Consider the following 18,588-nt stretch of genomic DNA (forward strand, 5'->3'; position numbering starts at 1 on the left):
CAAATGCCATAGTTTGGGTTTTGCCTATGCTGCATCCAGGAGCTGCCTCAAAAATGATTGTGCGTTTGGAATGCTTTTCCTACTATTATCAGGTATCCAGGTTGTAGCCGTATTGGTCAAGAAGCAAAAGAAATCAGAACTCGTGGTAGAGGTGATATCTTTTGTTAGACCAACTAGATTTTTGCAAATTACAAAAAAAAAATTCTTACACTCAAAATTAAAGAAATTATTTTGCACAAATGTAGTTGGTCTAATAAAAGATATCACCTCCACCACGGGTTCTGATTCCTTTTCCTACTGTTGGTCGTACGAGGGTGGAAACGATTGTCCAATGATTACCTAAGGATCGTTCCCCTGGCAAGCCGGGCCCGAGTAGAACGCAGGCTGCCGGAACCGGCAACTTGTGCGACAGAGGGCGCTTGTGACGTCATCAGGCGGCGTTCGATGGAACGCGGCGGCGGCTCCATCCGGGGCGGTCGAGCAGCGGCAGCGGGCGTGGGGCGGAGCCGCGGGGCGTGGGGGAGCGGGCACCATGGCTCCCGCCGCCGCCGTGCCGCCGCCGCCCGAGATCCAGTTCGCGCAGAGACTGGCCGCCAACGAGAAGCGGGTCCGGGACCGCGCCGTGAAGAAGCTGCGGGGTTACATCAGCGTCAGGACCCAGAGCCCGGCGGGTGAGGGCGGGGGTAGACACGTGGTGGGGGAGGCGGGCACGTGGTGCTGGGTATCTGTGCCGGGCTGGGGTGGAGGGTGCTGTGGGCACCCTGGGTGTAAAGGCTGGGCATGGAGGAGTAAGCGGATGTGCCCTGAGAGCATCACCCGCAAGAAATGGGGGGGGCAGGGTATAGGAGACACGTGGGTCAGTGGGACCAGCTGCGATCTGCACGTGGGCTGTGGAACAGGAGGGCAAGGAGAGATGCTGCTGCAGCTCCTGCTGCTCAGGGGAGAGTTGGAAGTCTCTCCTGCTCTGGCCCAGACTTGGCTGAGTGGGCCTTTCTTGCTCCTGTTAAATTACCTTTCACTGAGGGAGGGACCTGGTTTTTTCCCTGCAATAGCTGGGCAAATGTGGAGGTGGTTGTTACCAGCTGCGAAGAGCAGTCTGTCTGCAATTTAACCATGTTTGTCTGGCATCAGGTATATCGGGGAACCATGGATATAGCATGTCTGCCTTCGTTGTATGGAACTAGACCAGTGCAAGTGTTCCCCTCAACCCCTTCTACCTCCTGTACACATACACTAGACCGTAGTACAACCATTTATCTGTCATACTTAACAATCTGTATGCCAGTGCTTCCCAAACTTTTCCTCAGCATGACCCCATTTGTGGCCCCATTTCCTCAGCATGGCCCCTCACTCCCAACCCACAGCCTCCCACCCCTACGACCCCATCTGCTGATGTTGCGACCCCATTTGGGGTCATGGCCCACAGTTCGGAAATTACTACTATATGTACTTTAACCAAAACGTTGCATGGTGCCTACAAGATTATCCATTGCCTCTAGTCTAAGATAGGCCTTTTGTTAATTACTTGAAGTCATTAAAGGTGAGTGATCCAGACCCCATCTAGCCACAGGGGCCTGCACATACAGTGGATGCTCCAAAATTGATGATAGTTTTTGAGAGATTATAGGTTTCAAGCCCAGTTTAAATACTAAGCAGGGAATAGTGCAAGAACCAGTAAGGTCTTTAGACCCAAAAGGAGGTTTATTTTCCTTCCTTTTTTGTATATAGAGTAGGCAGACTGTTTTATCATTGGAATTACAGTGAGGTTATAGTAGCACAAGTTCCTAATACAATGATGTAACTTGCCTTTAGTAACTCACTGGGGTAAACCACGGGTATAGCGCATTTGCCTTCATTGTCTGGAACTAGACCAATACAAGATTTTCCCCCAATCCTCTCCACCCCTCATGTACATACACCAGGCCATAGTTATGACCATTTATTTATCTTTTGTACTTAGCAGTTGGTATGCACTTTAACCAAAATGTTGCATAGTACCTACACGGTTATTAGTTTCCTGTTATCTAAGACAGGCCTGTTGTTATAGGATCCCTAACAGTGTGTATGTCCAGTTTGAGAACAAATCAAGTGAAAATATCTGCTGTAAGAAAAAGAGTATTAGATACTGATGACATTGCATGCAAAGTGTTGCCTTTATGAAATATTTTTTAGAAGGCTATGAAAGTTAGTGTCCTTTTATCTATGGAACAATTCCCCCTGACCCATTTAAAACATGACATCATCTGTAGTAGGCATTTTGGAGGCATCAATCATAATTCCAGAGTTGTGTTTACAGTCCAGCTTGCTTCCTGTTGCCACAGCTGCAGAAACTATTGATTCTGGTGCAGTTAATACTGGGGTGAAGCAGAGTAGAATGAGGCCCCGAGTATCTATTCCACCACTGACAATATCCATGAGATGGGAAAGCTTGTTTCAGGGAAGTTGCTGGAAACCTGAAACTGCTATGTTGAGATCCATGCACAGCCTAAAACAGGGTAACTTATTTAAACACCCACTTTCTAGTCTTGTATGTGTTTGAACTTCAGAAGATATGCTAGGCTAACAGGAATTGTCCTAAAGGCATGTTGGCTCGATAGTCGCATCTCATTTATAGTTGTTAGGATTAGTTAATATTTTCCAAGATTTAGAGAAGGCAGTGAAGGTACTTGCTCTTGCAGCTGTATACTAGCTAAAATGTAATTACCAGTATATAATAATAGTAAAAACAACCCCTCCAACAAACAAACCAAGCCTTCATCTTTTTCTCAAAACATGGTTCAGTAGTTAAACTGGATACAGCACGAACATATTGATCTGTAGCATGGTCCTCTTATTCTGGGGCTGACACTTCTTTGAGGGTGTACTGTGGCACAGTAGTGAGAGCAGGGAAAATGTGCTGCAAAAATACTACATAGTACCAGATCTGGCCCACAGGACAATATCATATAGCCTTCAGGGCTTTCCATGCATCCAGAAATTTGGTTGTGGGGGAGTGGTGGCAATTAACATTGTCATTACTCTTCCGCTGCCAAATTTCTAAGCACCACATGGCATGCATAGGTCCCAGCTGCACCAGCCCTATGCAACAGGATCGAGCCTACCGGCTGACCTAACACTGCTGATTCGGCCCACAGGACCAAAATATCAGGCATCATTATGTATGTCTTTCATATACTAGTACATATACATACACCTTTTTGGATGTAAGAGTGGAGTGCACCCTCAGTTTTAATCCAGAAGGAAAGTGTTCCTCAGGTATCAAAAGTTTGGGAAGCATAGATATACCAGTTTGAATGTTCTCTTCTTTCTTTTCTACATTAAAAATAGTACTGGGTGAGCAAGCAAAACATATTTTGATGTTTTACTTGGTGTACAGACTGATGCAGATTATTAGTTTGTAATACCAAGGTTATTACATGTATTATATGTTAGCATCACATGCTAGCGTTACATGTTTTAGCATCATAAGGATATTTTAAACCTCTTTCACCCTTCTACAATAGGTCTGATCACAGTTTTTATTGTCACTTTTAACAGATCCTAAAATATGTAAGTTTTCAAAGTGGGTTTACTAATACAGTAGAAGTTCTGTTATCTGGGATCTTACAAGCTGGCATGCTCCACTAACCGGCTTGGCAGCTTGTAAGATAAAGTGAAACCAGAAGTGCCCACGGTGGGCACTTCCAGTTTCTCTGAGGCCCCATGGCTTGGGGCAAAGCAGCTTGGTCTGCCCAGCCCCCACAGCCTGGGGGCATAACAAGCTGTGCAGGCCTGTGCGGGGCCCACCTCCCTGTCCTGCGTGGCCCGCTGGAGGGGCAGCGATGCCACAGGAGTGGCGGAGGGACGCCCCAGATGTGGTGGGAGAAGTGGCAGCTGGGGCCACTTTTTGTGCATATTTTTGTTAATATCCCCATTCGCAGGGGATGCCAGATAACAGAGCTTTTACTGTACTAGGACTTGAAGAAAAGTGACACGTTATAATTTGGAAACCCTTGAATTCTTATTACAACTGAAATAATTTTGAACAATTCAGATAGTATTAATAATGTACCTTAAGTTTAATTGTAATTACAATGCATTTGTTTTACTTAATTATGTGGCTTGACAACACAAGAAGAAGCATCTGCACTGATTATAAACAGGGACTCACGTTATCTTTATCTTACTGAAGGTATTTCTTGACCAGTGGTGAAGTGAAACTTCTGTTAAAAGCATTGCTCACCCACCTTTTTTCCCCAGGTTTGCAACCGGGCTTTCCCCACAGAATTAGATATGCTGTCATTCAAATTATTTTTTGGAATGGGTACTAGAAAGAAATGCCATAGGGAATTGCACCCTATTGGCAGGGGGATGAATCAGAATGACCAAACAGGCTTTTCTTGTGTGTGACTTCCTCTGATACTCTATGAGCCTTGTATCATAAAGTATATGGTACAGTAACAAGTCAGAAGCTTAAAGGTATGAGACCACTGCATTAACCAAAGTTTTCATAAACAGAGTAGCGGTGCTAACTTTGACTTCATTCAAAATTGGAATGTTTGCTCCAAAGGAAAGGACAATACTGAAAGAGGGAGGAATGAAAAATGAGAAATCTGTTTTTAAGCATTTGGTGGAAATGTAAGGGTTTTTGTGCATAATTTTTGGTTTTTACACTTTAGGTGGCTTCAGCCAAGAAGAACTCTTAAAAATATGGAAAGGGCTATTCTACTGTATGTGGATGCAAGATAAACCTCTGCTACAGGTATGGAAATCAGCTTTGTGTATATAAATAGACATCCTTCGAGAATGTGTGATGAGGGCACAACGCCTTTTCATTTTGTTCAGGGAAAAATAACATTATAAGGACATGTGCTTATGAAGGAAATGTGGTAAGCATGAGCAAGCGGGAAAATTAATTGCAACTGAGCATTCTTGGCTAAAACATGACAGTAATACCCTTACTTCAATAGGAGTATTATTGGGCTTGAAGTTTTATGTCAGTCTTCATGTAATTCTGTTTTAGATACGTACTTTATGGAAATATATTTGCTTTAATATAACTTGCCACTGTTCATTAGCTCAGTTAATGAAGCAGGAACCCTTTAACTGAAGCACATTCTGGTTTCTGAATTAAACCAGCTTAAAAGCTTGGGGGGCCAGGGTTCCCTCCTCTTCTGTCAGGCTAAATAACTCTGACTCCTCATCCAGTACCAGCTTTCTTCTCTTAACATGTCTCCTGGTTTTATTTATATATTTATTGTTTCATCCTTTTTGACAAGAGTATTTTCATCGTGCTCAGCACGATGCAAACATAAAAGATGACATTGGTTCTCGAGCTTAAATTGCTCCATATCATAGTAACTTTGGTCCTTTCATGTGTTTCATACTGCTTGCGCAGTCAATATCCATTGTAAAGAATAGAGGGCTGTTAATAACCAATGATTGTTAGGTTTTGCACTGATGTTGTAAACTCAGATGTGTGTGCATGCATCCTGCCTCATAGTCCAGTTGTATCTGCTTCTGGAAGTCACTCCTTTTTATAGACCTGTTGAGCTGAATAGGTCCTTAGCATCCTTGAGGCTTCTTTTGCATTTCGTCCAAAAGACCAGATGGCAATTACACTACAATGGCAATTAAAAGAATATTTTCCAGCTTTGGGGAAATGTTGTCATATTCATGCCTACATAAGATTCTCAATAGGGGAACACAAAATGTTGTTATCCATTTCTTCCTACATATCTTTATCATGATGCTAATAGAGAAATTAATCTATGTTGTTTCCCTACAGGTAAGGTAGGAACATAAGTGGGGGGGGGGTGTTAAGCCTGAAACACAATGTGCTAACTCTGCCGTATTTATTTTTAAGGAGGAATTAGCAGATAATATTTCTCAGCTAATCCATGTCATTCAGAATGTGGAGGCTCGTAAGTTTACTATTTTACTATTTTATTATATCTCTTCTACCATTTTATTTGGTGGGTTTTAATTATTTGTCACAGAGTCCAGGAAAGACAGCCAAGTTTTTTCTTCCACTGTTGTCTAAGATCTCTCTGTGATTTCATTATGTGAAGTAAGTGTTTTTTCACGCTTATCTAGTCTGCACCTGGGTTAGGGACAGAAGTTGCATGTAAACCAGTATAAGTGATTGGAAACCAGTTCAGATCTGTAACACAGCAGAAGTTCAGTGCATGTAAACCTCTTTCAAAATGGCCAAAACCATTTTAAGATGAACGTGAATGGACATAGTATCAGTTTTAACTGATTTAGGTTAAATTGGTTTATTGAAATTCTGTCCCAGATCCCCTCCAGATTCAAGTTAACTCACAGTCTCCCGGCATCCCAGGATGCTTTGGACTTCCCCTCATCCCTTCCCTTGCAGGGTGGGCATGCTAGCCTTGGCCCAAGCTGTCTGCTCCAGCTGAGCAGAGAGACATGCTGTAGCACTTCCTCACTTCTTGCCTGAGCCTCTGCAGACATGCAGCTGCATTTCCAGAATCAAAAGTGAATGTCCGTTCACTTACTTATCAGTTCAATCCACGCAGCTTAGACCAGCCTGTGAAGACTGAATTGATTCAACCCTGGTGCTTCTTGACTGTCTATACTTAGCCCTGGAGTCCATTCTAGGGGTACTTTGTTTGTGGTGTGCCAACAAGCATGCTCTTTACCAATCTGATGATGGAAGATGGTAAGAAAAAAGAGATGGGTAGCAAAACAAATTTTCCTTGTCCATTGATCTGCTGGGTGTTTAGGTTTTTTTGGGTTGTTTTTTTTTTTAATTGGGCAGTGAAGGTGGTCTTCTTCAAAGCAATTGAAAAGGAAGCAAATTAAAACTCACAAAGGAGGTGGACTTTTTTTTTTTTAAATCCCAGTATTAAGACTGCTGAAACACGTTGCTGAATCAGGACCAAAAGTATAAGTGAGGGCAAAATTACTCTCTGCTCTGGCTTGCACAGATTGGCGTTTTGTGGAAATCAGTCATTCTAACTACTTGTCACACATCCGTGTAAGATGCTTACATGTTCCCTGTGGCACAAATGTTTGAGCACCTCTCACTCTGAAATGTAGCTACTCTTCCAGTGATCTTGAATGTATCTTCCCAAGTTAGTGCCTTAACCACTGGACCCATATGTAGAGGAGTGTGGCTTTTTTCATGGAATTTGAAAAGCAGTCTCCGTAAGCTTCTTTCAGTAACCTAGAATATTTTGGCATTGACCACACAAATTGCTGTTCTCCTTCTGTTACAGGACACCTGTTCATTCAGACATTTTGGCAAACCATGAACCGTGAATGGAATGGGATAGACAGGCTACGCCTTGATAAATACTACATGGTGATGATAAATTTTTGCATTTGCATTTCTTGTAGGCCCAGTTTTCATTGGCAGGACTGAGGTAGCATTGCACTGAAGAGTTGTTTTCCACCTAAATGCTAACAAATGTAGCAAAAAGCACTTATCATTTTAGGATACAATGAAGGAACATTTACATTGAGGCCCTTATTCTGTGCCCTGGCAGGTTTAGAGGTCTTCATGCTGTGTTTATATAAGGTCTTGGCTTGCAAGTGCTTGTGCCTTTACTTAGCCTGATGCCACGTGGATTTTCCTCTGACTTCAACAGGGCATAAAGTTGAGTCTTGCAATAGCATGCTGCTGCCACACCAGTGGGCACTACACTATTATTAAAGCATACTACTTTGAGATCTTTCTGTTGGCCATGTTACATAGCTGGTTCGATTTAAAAACAAGAACAATGTATTACATGCAGTAGTTAATTTTACCTCGACATATTAGAATTCCAACTACAGGAAATTCTATATTAAAACTAATTATAGCTCTGGGTAAACAAGCTCTTTGTGTTTAGAACATGCCTTCATAATGTCAAGTATTAATGGAAATGCACAATGAAATCACATTAACATCCTCTTTTCAAAGAGGAAGTTTAAGTGCAAAACCTGACCTTTATACATTGATAAGCTAGAGAAATTAATTCTCCCCAAATAAGTAACATTCCTGTCTCTCAATTAAATGTATGTAAAACTTGGGCAAACTAGTGTTACTGTGATCCATCATTTACTAGTATCTTAAGTTTGTTTAAATGTAGTGAACTGGGATTTTTTTTGAGGGAAGAAGCTGAGGAATTTGCAGGGAGAGACATGAGAGGGTATTTGCTGTATCTTATTTTGCTTGACATGTAATGTTGGTAAATAGTAACGCTGTTTGAGCTAGAGATCACACCACGTAGTGGACATACCTCTTATGTATACAAAAAAGGCATCTTTGCAGAAAACCCTGCTGTCTCATGAAGAAGCTTAACTAAAGAGACTGTCCATGTGACTGTCCCAGTAGCTATTTTATTGAGTCTTGTTTACTTAGAGAACTGAAATGTTCTACAACAATTCTTCTGCTTTGTAGCTAATCCGTAGAATTTTGAAGCAATCCTTTGAGGTACTGAAAAGAAATGGATGGGACGAGAGGTAAGTAAATTTCTAGATGTAATTGTACTGTAAAGAAATTACATAACCTGCCTAGAAATTATTTACATATCTAAAGTAACATGATTTTGGTATGATCTCCTCTTCTTTGGATGGCTCTTTCAGAAAATCTTTGTTCTATTTAAAACTTATTGACTGGCGCCTTCTTTCTGCCCTCTAGCTAGTTATCAAGTCTAAGATTTAATAAGTGGAAACTGTTAAGATGCAAGTTTGCCTAAGGGATTAGTATAAATGTGAGAGACATTGGGGGAAAGACTAGGTCAGTGTATATGTGTTACAGGATGCTTGGAGCACCTGTCACTTCTAGAACTTAGGCAGCAGGTAATTAGAGCATCACCTGACCAGAAGAGGCCCAGGCTTGAGCCAGATAAGCCCAGGGCCTGTGTCAGTCAGGCAATCTACCCCTGGGAGATTGCCACTGGGAGAGGAGCTCTCGGCATCAGGGCTCCTGAGATAACCACTGAGCTGGGGTAAGGAACATTGAGCCTGGGAACAGCCAGGCCTTGGAACAGACATGCCTGGGAACAGGAGTGGGTGAGCCAGAGCCTGGAGAGGGGCAGCAGAGAGCAGAGGGTCAGGGTGCCAGAAGCCCAGCTAGCAAATAGAGCAGCATCCAAGAGGAGCAAGGCAGGCCTTGGAACAGATAGCCCTGGGGGCGGAGGCAATGGCCACAGAGGGCTGGTGATGAGCATCACCTGGTGATTATGGAAGGGACTGCAGGGAAGGCATGGCGGTTCTAGCTGACCCAGCGAGAGACATAGGGTCCAGAAGAATAGAGGGCCTGGGGCCCAGAGGGAGAGAGCCTAAGCCCATAGAGGGGCACAGTGTGGGGACAGAGCAGACCTTGGAAGAAATAAGTCTGGGGTCCCAGGGACAGAGAGATGCACATGCAGAGCTTGAGTCCAGGAAGGACTAACTTGGGAGAAGGTCTGGTGCCTGGTGGGGACCATGGGGAACTAGAGTGCTTTGAGGGGAGCTCCAGTGCCTGGGGGCTTGTCAGAGAGCAGAGTGTGGGGCTGAAGGACTCGAGCCCAGAGAGAGGGCAGAGTGTCAGCAGGGCTAGAGAGCCCAGAGGTCTGGAACCCAGGAGGAGTAAGGGAGACCAAAGGTCTCACTGGCCCAGGAGCAGGGCCAGGCCTTAGAGATGGGCCAGAGGCTGAGTAGAGGGCCACAGCTGGAGACTGGCTGTGGAACCCAGAGATCTCACATGGCCTAGGTGCGGGGTTAGGGTCTTGGAATAGATAGGCCAAAGACCAGAGGTTACATTTGGAAGCCAAGGAGCCAGTAGCCCAGGAAGGACATGAGTTACCTACTCCCATGCCTTGCAGATGATTTGCTATTGGGTAGGATGGAGCCCATGAAATTAGCCCTTAAGGTAATGACCACAAGCACCTTGGTCATAAGAGTAAGACCGGGGTTGGGAAGTCCTCGGGTAGCCTCCCTTTCATCAGAAGTTAATAACATCAAGGTGTGGTGGGCAAGTAAAAAGGGAGAGGGCCCCAAAAGGAGCCAGGTTGGCAATGGCTGAGCAGCCACCTGTGTGCATCACAACCACCTCTGGGAGGAGCAATTGCTACAGTGTGTATACATTTACCCCTAAACTTTTATCATGATCATAGGAGAGTAGGGCTGGAAAGGACCTTGCAAGGTCATATAGTCCAGCCTCCTGCTTAAGGCAGGATCATCTGTGATTAAACCATCCCAGCCTAGTGTCTGTCTAACCCGCTTTGGAAAGTTTCCAAGCATGGAGATTCCACAGCTTTTCTAGGTAACCTGTTCTACCCTCATAGTCAGAAAGTTCCTCATATTCCAACTTAAATTTCCTCTGCTGCTACTTGAGTCCATTGTTCCTAGTCCTGTTCCCTATGGCCACAGAGAAAAACCCATCTCCATCATCACTATAATTGCCCTTCAGGTATTTGAAGACTGCTGTCAAATCCCTCCTCAGTCTTCTCTTCTTCAGGCTAAATAGCTTTAGCTTTTTTCATCCTTTCCTGGACTCCTTTTCCCCTCAGAGGAGGGGCAGGCAAAAAAAGGGTCTGTGGGCCAGATGTGGCCCACAGGGCTCCTAAAAAGTTTAGAAAATTAATCTTTATCTGTTCCTGGCTACCTGTCAAAGATGACAGGAGCATGGGGCAGTAGGACCCAGGGGAAGTCAGCAGAACCCAGGAGCAAGACCAGCCCAGCCCTTCTCCACCCCCAGCCCCCTCCTACCCTGCCCCCAAACTGGAAGCCTCTGCCTATGGCTGCTTTCACTGCTTCTCTGCATGCCTGCTCCAGCACCACATGGCCCCTGACTGCATCGCCAAAGCACAAGGCCCATGGCAGTACCCCAGGCCAGGAGCAGGAGGTGTGTGTGTGTGTGTTCATAGGGCAAGTCCCACATGCCCACCCCACCATACACGTGCACCCACTCCTTGCACTGCCATACATGCAGACACCCACACCCCTCCCCCCAACACAGGCCCCCCCACAAACCCCATACCCACCCACACTCCACATATGCACACACACCTACATGTTCCCTCACCCCACACACCTATCCACACCCCTCACAAAACCCCCACCCACATACCCAAACACCCACAGCCCCCCACAAACCTATACTCACCCCCCTCCACAATGTACAAGAGTAAGACTTCATTTTAAGCTATTGTGCAATCACCTCTGTGTATACTACACAAACATATGTAAATTGGGACAAAAATATTTTTTGAAATAGAATGAATGGTGTAGCTGTGGGATTTTTAGAATATAATTTGGTATTTTTCTGGTTCTGAGATGGCAAAACCCCTTGCTGAAAGGAGTATTTCCAGGGGTAAGGGGAGGGACTTCTGGTGGCAAAAGTTGGGGGTTGGGGGTGGGACTTCCAGTCCCAAGATGGTGACCAGGGAGCGGGGCATCTGTCAAGAAGCGGGGCTACCCATGTGGCCCTCAACAGCTTGTCAAAACTTATTAAGCAGCCCTTGGCCCAAAATAATTGCCTGCCCCTGCCTCAGACCTACTTCACAGGGTACCTGGCCCTCTGATTTTTCCCTGAATTTGATGAAGTCTGCTTTTCTTAAGTCCAGTGTCTTTATTCTTCTCTTCATCCTTCTTCCCCTTTGGATCTTGAACTCTCTCATTTCTTGGTTGCTGTCACCCAAGTTAACGTTCCACCTCCACATTCTCAAGTAATTCCTCCCTGTTTATGGGTATCAAGTCAAGAAGAGCTTCCCTGCTAGGTTGGCCTCTTCCATCTGTACTACAAAGTTATGCCAAACATACTTCAAGAATTTGCCAGACTGCTTGTGCACTGCTGTTTCCCTCCCAGCAGATGACCTGATAATAAGCCTTGTCTGTAATGACTGTCTTTTGGAAAGAGCAGCTTGTAGTTCAGTCCGTCACTATAAAATTACTTCTTTATTCCTTGGACACATAACCAAGTGTTTTGTTTGAACACCTTTGTAAATGGCAACTCTTAAGTCCAGTTTCCTTATTCAGTCTAGGGCAGGCTTGTCCAACATGCGGCCCACAGGCTGCCATGCGGCCCGCCAAGCCATTTTCTGTGACCCATGGTGCTGCAATGGGAAACGAAAGTAAACACTGTTTACTTTCGTTCCCACCCCTTGTCCCTCCCCCAGCCCCTCAGCAGCTTCCTAATGGCTGCTGAAGGGCTGGGGAAGGGACAAGGTTCCCACATGCACCGCGTCACCTTGATGTTGCTGATGCGGTGCGGCTCCTCCCCTCCCCCCTCATTTCATGGTGTCCCTTCCTATCCCCACCCCTCCCTTCCTCATTTGCATGCTAGCTCCTCCCCTCTCCCACATTGCATGGTTTCTGTTCCTAGCCCTGCCCCTTCCTCATTTGCATGCTGGCCCCGCCCTGCGCCAGTCCCCACTGGCCATATGGGCTGGAGCAGGTCGCAGTGCAGGGGGCGCGGATGCCAGCTCGGAGGGATGCTGTGGCCGGGCCTGCGGGAGATCCTGCTGCTGCTGTGGCTGTCAGGGCGGGAAGCCGGTGCCACTCCTGCCTCCCCACATCCCTCTGTGCTCGCAGACATCGTGCTGGGGGTGGTGAGTCACGGACCTTGGGGAGGGAGGGACCCCTGCTGCTTGGGCTCAGGCTCGGGCTGCCCTGGGGGAGAGGGAGCAGGGGGTGTCCCTGCACATCCCACACCCCCCTGTAGAATCCCCACATGTCCCCCTAGCTGCTGAGCCCAGGTGCGCTCATTATCCTCAAGGCCACCCAGATGGCAGGGAGGACTTGGGGTCAGGTGGCACCCCTTGACCCCTGCGCCCCCAGGCTGAGGCCGGACTGGACAGGCCATGCGAGTGCCCGCTCCTGCCAGCCCACTGGGTGATAAAAAGTTCATGATCCAGCCCCACATTCAAAAAGGTTGAACACCCCTGGTCTAGAGCTCTCGTGTCCAGCCTGCAAAATAGGCCTGCTTTAACACTAACTTCAGAGCATTTTGCTTCTAATTAAACCCGTAGAAACTTTTATTGAGAGTTGAGGTTGTCTAGTGCATTTCATACCTTTTCACAGTGTTGAGTACAGCTGTGTTTTGCCAGAAAACAAATTCAAGTTTAGTTTCAAATAGTGCTACCTGAATTCTGCCTTCCTTGAGCAATACTCCAACAGGGCCATAACTGGGAGGGAAAGGGGGTGTGAGACAAACAGGTGTGAGAGGTGCCTCCTGGTAGGTGAGTTCTGTTGGGTGGTCTTATACTTTTTTGCTAAGCATGGCAAGTGGGTGTTGTGCATGATGAAACTGAGCCTGTTTTTATGCCAACTGCTTCAAAGTTGCTAAATGTTACACCCCCTCTTCTCTTGCCTTGCCAATTCCTTCCTTGATGTTGCCACTTTATCTTTTGCTAACCTCTGGGTGCTGCTGTCATGCCAGTCACCAGACTGCAGGTCAGCCCCATTGTGCACATCTGCAGGCACCTTCTACCAAACTCAGTGCTCCAGTGAGAAAGAATTAATCCTTCCAGGTAGCCATGAACCTCTCCTCTCATAATTGTGGGTGGCTCTAGCAGCCTGCTCAGTCATCCCCCAACCCTTCCACAGCTGGAGCATGTACAGGTAAATCCTGGGATTCAGATCTGTGGAAGAGGACATAAGCAGAAGCACAATCTATTCTCTATTTTCTCTATACTACAATCTAGTAGTTCTCTATTTTAATGTAGGGCCCACTTGAAAGAATCATTTTGTGTAGTAATGTTGCTTCTAGGTTTTTTATTTGCAGGGGTGTCTTGACATCAGCTGTGTATTTCTTGGTTTTTAGAGAATAAGAGGCAGGTATGCTTGGTATTTTGGAAGGGCATAAGGTGAACTTAACCTTATGTTAACACAGTTTCCTGACATTTCTTTGTGTGTGTGTGGTGTTCCTGTTCTCATGTGCTGCAGTCCAGTTTTCCATCTCTGTTGTATCCATTGCTTCCACAGCCATGATTACCCCAGCCACATAATGCATTCGCTGCATATTGGTCTGCTGATTGCCTCTGCATTCTCTCCTCATCTCCCCTCTATCTGTTTGTCCAAAACATCCTCATTGTCTTTGTTTAACCCTCCTCCCTATGAATTGCTGGGCTTTGGCATAGGACCCACAGGTTGAGATGCTGGAGGGGCGGCTACAGGGTTTACCAGAGAGTTAGTGCAGTCCCTTGGAAGGAGAGAGACAGAAATGGGAAAACCATAGAGGAGAAGAGATTGGCAAAACAGAAGTCCCCTTCCTATATATTCCTCTTACTCCTTAGGCCTGTGCTGGTCTCATTTTTATTTTCTTCTAAGCAGCAGCAGAAAGAGGGTCATGTGGAGCCCTTTCTGCTGCTGCAAATCTTGGGGAAGGGGAGGGGTTATTGATTCTCTCCAAGTGGCAGGGAGAAGGCAAATTGAGGAGCCTGTTCCCTTGGCTAGGTAGAGCAGCAATGAAAAGATATATCACAGGGAGAGGGCACAGATAGGTCTGCTTCCCTTTTTTAGACCCTCCTTCTTCCAAAGTATGGCACAAGAGGTGCCCAGCTTGACCCAGTTTGGGGAATTGAGCTGCATCAGTGTTTCTGAGTTTCTAGAGAGCAAAGGTCCCTTTGAAGATCATCCCTTACTAAAAGATTGTAGAGAAACTTTAAAAACTGGGTTCTCAAGATTTAGATAATCAAGCTGGGGTTTCAGAAGGGTTTGAAGGATTTCTTGAGTAAGGGGCATTGACTAGCACTGTGTGGGTGTCTTGGTAGCTGGCTAGATCCAGGGACCAAAGGTTTGTAAGGAGCAGAACCCACCCCTTTCCAGTCCCTCTTATCCTGATGCAGCTGCAACACTTCTTTTTCTCTGACTGTCCTGGTAGCCCATTCATCTTTGGCCCCTAGCTGTGCAGTAAGGCGTTATACAACTGTCTAGATGGAAGGGGCAGCCCTGTACAGTCTTCCCTTGACAAAATCACTCAGTGGTGTGCTGTTCCCTGATCATGCTCTGTCCTATCTCTCTTGGTTACTGCCTTCCCTGAAGTGCTTCTCAGGCCATTTCAGGACCCCCCTCTGTGTAAAGGTAGTGTCTTTGGCAGTGCTGTTGAAGGAAGATCAGAATCTGCAGGGCAAACTTTAGGGCACTTATGTTCTCTCACGGAACAGAAACGTTGGGCTCTGGCAGGATCTGAAAAGGGTGCCCCTGCAGAATGGAGACAGGACAAGGAGCATTCAAAACAGTGTTTAAGGTAGCACTGGAATTTGAGAAACTGTGTATTACTTAGAGTCAGTGACCAGAGCATACCCTTGAGTTACCCAGTTTCTGGAGAGCTAACATGTTTATGCTGGGGTAACTTGCATCATGATTTTGTACATTGGTGTAAATTACACTGGGACTTGGAGACAAATAGCTCTTCTTGGAAGGTGCTGATACAGTGCCTTCTCACTAGGTGGCAGGAGAGCAAGTCACAGCATGTTTCAGCAAATGCTATTCTGGATAGAATAAGTCTGACAACACCTAGAGTAAAATTTGCAACTGGATTTCTCTGTGTGATGCCTCTATTTCCCATGTGCAAGAAACTGACTTGTGAAATAGTGTTATCTGACACTCTGCTCACGGCAAATGGACTGGCAATTAAATGTATGTATCATATTTGTTTCTTTCCAGTCTAACTGAACCGTTTCTGGAGCTACTAATGAAAGAAATTATGCACCCAGAGAGTAATGCACCCAGTGGAATAAGATTCCATTTTATTGACATCTATCTGGATGAACTGTCTAAAGTTGGAGCCAAAGAGGTAGAAAACTCTCATGATTGATGTAGCTGTGCTGTGCAAGTCTCCCCTAAAACAAATTAAATTCTTTTTAACTGTATTTCCTCTATGTTGAACTCTTTTAAGGAGCCATATTAATGTTGAAGAAGCTGCTAAAATCCTCTGTAGTTCTCACTGTTTCTCTTTGCTTTTCTCTTGACTTGGATAAAGAGCATAGATTAGCTGATTCTCATGTCCTGGTCCTCCAGCTGTAGGCTTGAAATACAGGGAGGCGATGTGCATTGATTCTTGTTGCTCCTTATTTAGAAATATAGTAGGAAAAGAAAAACCCAACCTTTTTTTTCCACATGTGTTAATATTAATCAGTCTCTGCTTTTTACAAAAAACTCAAGCTGGAATCCACAGGTGACTTGCCCCTTCATACCATTATGTTGCAGAGCTTTGGAAATCTACTTCCAAACCAGAAGTTGTCTCCACCAAGTAGGCGTGTCTGTGGTTACAGACATGTATGTTGATTAACTGCATCAGAAGGAAAGCTTCTAATATAGAGGAAGTATCTACAATCACAGCCTTTATTTTGCAGCAGTTCCTGCTCTCTCCAAATTGCATAGGACTCTCAAGGCCAAGGATTGAGATCTTCAGAGCAGTTGAGAGGGCTTGGATTTCGGTTAATGAAAGATGTACATACATCGCTTGTACCACATTGAAAAATCTCCAGCTATCCTTCTAAACGGAGCCTAGCATAGAGGTCCAGTCTTCCTGGCCAGTGCTATTGTATTGATAGGTCTGTAAGTTAGTCAGGTTCAGAAGACATCCAGGTCTTAGCTGCTGCTCCACTGCAGGCTCCCTTCATACTCTTGTGCTTCTAAACAGCACTTCACAAGATTAACATCTTCGACAGCCCCCTGTGTGAATGTGGTGTCCAACAAACAGCACTTAATCAAAAACTGCAATCTTTCCAAAGCCCAGATGAGGTAGATAGAATCCGCACATTAAGCGATAATACCAGATGTTGGCTTATAGATTTGGAAGTTGATATCCGATGCCATACGAAATGAGATGTTCTTGTGCCAAGTTGCATCAGTTTTCTCCACCTCGCCTGTCCACCTGTGAAATGAGCATTCAGATATTAGGAAGCTTAATATATCAGTGCTTGCAAAGATATATAAACATTCTGGGTTTCTATAGCTGTTTAATCTGCAATCTGGAGGGCACTGGTAGTAAAAATGTTGCTAGCTGTGTATGTCTATTTTAGTGGGAAAACGTACTAGAAGCTCAGGCATATCTCCTTAGAGAGATCTTCCTTGTGACTGACTACAGTGAATTAGAATAGGTATATTAAATAGCTACTGTATACCAACTCTTTTTGCTTTCTGATTTTTCAGCTTACAGCAGATCAGAATCTCAAATTTATTGAACCTTTCTGCAAAATTGCTGCCAAATCAAAGGAGTAAGTTCAAAAGCTGGTTATTCAGTTTTTTTTTCTATCTCTTCTGTTTGACTTTAAGAAGTAGGAAGGCATTTCAAGTAGTGATAAACACATAGACTGAAAAAAACCCTAAAGACTTAAGCTCACTGAGGAGGAAGGGTACTGAAAGCAATCACACGGGCAGGTATATGAAACTGAGTTAACTTCTTTCTTTCTCAGTCATATGCAAGGTGTATTTTAATATAGGAACAGTGTCTACCTCTGTTTGTGCGGTACCTAACATAACAGAGGCCTAATTCTGGTCAGATTTTGTAATTGCTTTTATCGTATAAAGAAATTAACAAGCACCAGTGAAATTTTAAATGCTAGATGAAATGCTAAATGGTGGAGATGTCTTTGAAATTGAGAAATTCCTGCTCAATGGTATACTCTTTCTTCATGTCACTTCCATACTCTTTTATAACAGTCGTCACATGATGCAAGCAGTAGCTCGGGGTATCTTTGAAACCATTGTGGATCAGTCCCCTTTTGCCATTGAAGATCTAATGAAAGAAGTGAAAACAAACGGGGGTGGTGATGACCTATCTGAAGAAGACGAATTGAAAGATGATGAAGAAGGGGTAATGGCCAAAGGTAAAGAAAATGTGACAAAAATTAACTCAGACTTGGAAAGACCAGGGTACCCAAAGAACCAAGGTTCAAAAACCTTATTCCAGTGATTTCTCAGTCAGCATGCTCCAGCATCCTGGGATGCCTTGAGATCTTTTAGTGGGTGCCATGCAGTGTTAACACTGTTAGGTGTGCAAACATCACCACAAGATAACCCAGAGATTTCAAATAGGAATTCAGTGTTAAAAACATTCTGACCTGTGTGGCCTTTCTGGGTTCTTTGCAGCAAAAAATCTACTGTTCTTCTGTAGCCAAAAATCAAGTGAAAATAGAGAACTGGTATTTTCTGAAGGGTGCTTATAGTCTATCAAGATGTGCCTTGAATCTAAAAAGGTTGAGAACCACTGATCTGTACTCTTTTTTTTTTTTTCTCAATCATGTCTGTCTCCAACCACGCCAGAGTATTCAGGATGGTACAAGAACAGTAAATTTTGCCTCTGCTTTTTTTGGATGATCTCATACCCAAAAGAATTATAAACACATAAATTATAAAAATCTCAATACTCCGTTTTTGTTCAGTATGGTGCTATATATTTCAGTGTACGTACTGCCTCAGCTGTGTGTAACTTGACATACAGGACTGTCCAAAACCTAGTATTTTGTGGCATTCATCTGTTTGGGGTGATAAGGGAGGATCAGGGCTAGAAAAAGAACTCCTTCACTTTAGTTTTCCTTTACTGCTGGCACAGTCATTTCCAAGACCCAGAAATAATACTACAGCCATGCACTGTACAGGAATTTTTTGTCAGATCCAAGCTGCCTTGATAGACAGCTATGTATTATCCAAAATTTAAAGAGCGGG

General features: G+C 44.7%; 1 protein-coding gene across 1 annotated transcript in view; it reads left to right on the top strand.

The window, feature by feature from the left end:
• Nucleotides 1-466: 466 nt before the first annotated feature.
• RRP1B (ribosomal RNA processing 1B) overlaps nt 467-18,588 on the top strand; it is a 32,181-nt gene continuing 14,059 nt past the window's right edge. The window contains exons 1-8 of the mRNA XM_019487208.2: nt 467-671; nt 4,659-4,741; nt 5,846-5,903; nt 7,224-7,309; nt 8,390-8,451; nt 15,583-15,712; nt 17,074-17,138; nt 17,584-17,750. Coding sequence (XP_019342753.1) covers nt 533-671; nt 4,659-4,741; nt 5,846-5,903; nt 7,224-7,309; nt 8,390-8,451; nt 15,583-15,712; nt 17,074-17,138; nt 17,584-17,750 — 790 coding nt within the window. The 5' untranslated portion in view covers nt 467-532. The remainder of the gene's footprint in view (nt 672-4,658; nt 4,742-5,845; nt 5,904-7,223; nt 7,310-8,389; nt 8,452-15,582; nt 15,713-17,073; nt 17,139-17,583; nt 17,751-18,588) is intronic.

This window comes from Alligator mississippiensis, chromosome 1 (genome assembly GCF_030867095.1).
Source record: "Alligator mississippiensis isolate rAllMis1 chromosome 1, rAllMis1, whole genome shotgun sequence".
NCBI classification, from domain to species: domain Eukaryota; kingdom Metazoa; phylum Chordata; order Crocodylia; family Alligatoridae; genus Alligator; species Alligator mississippiensis.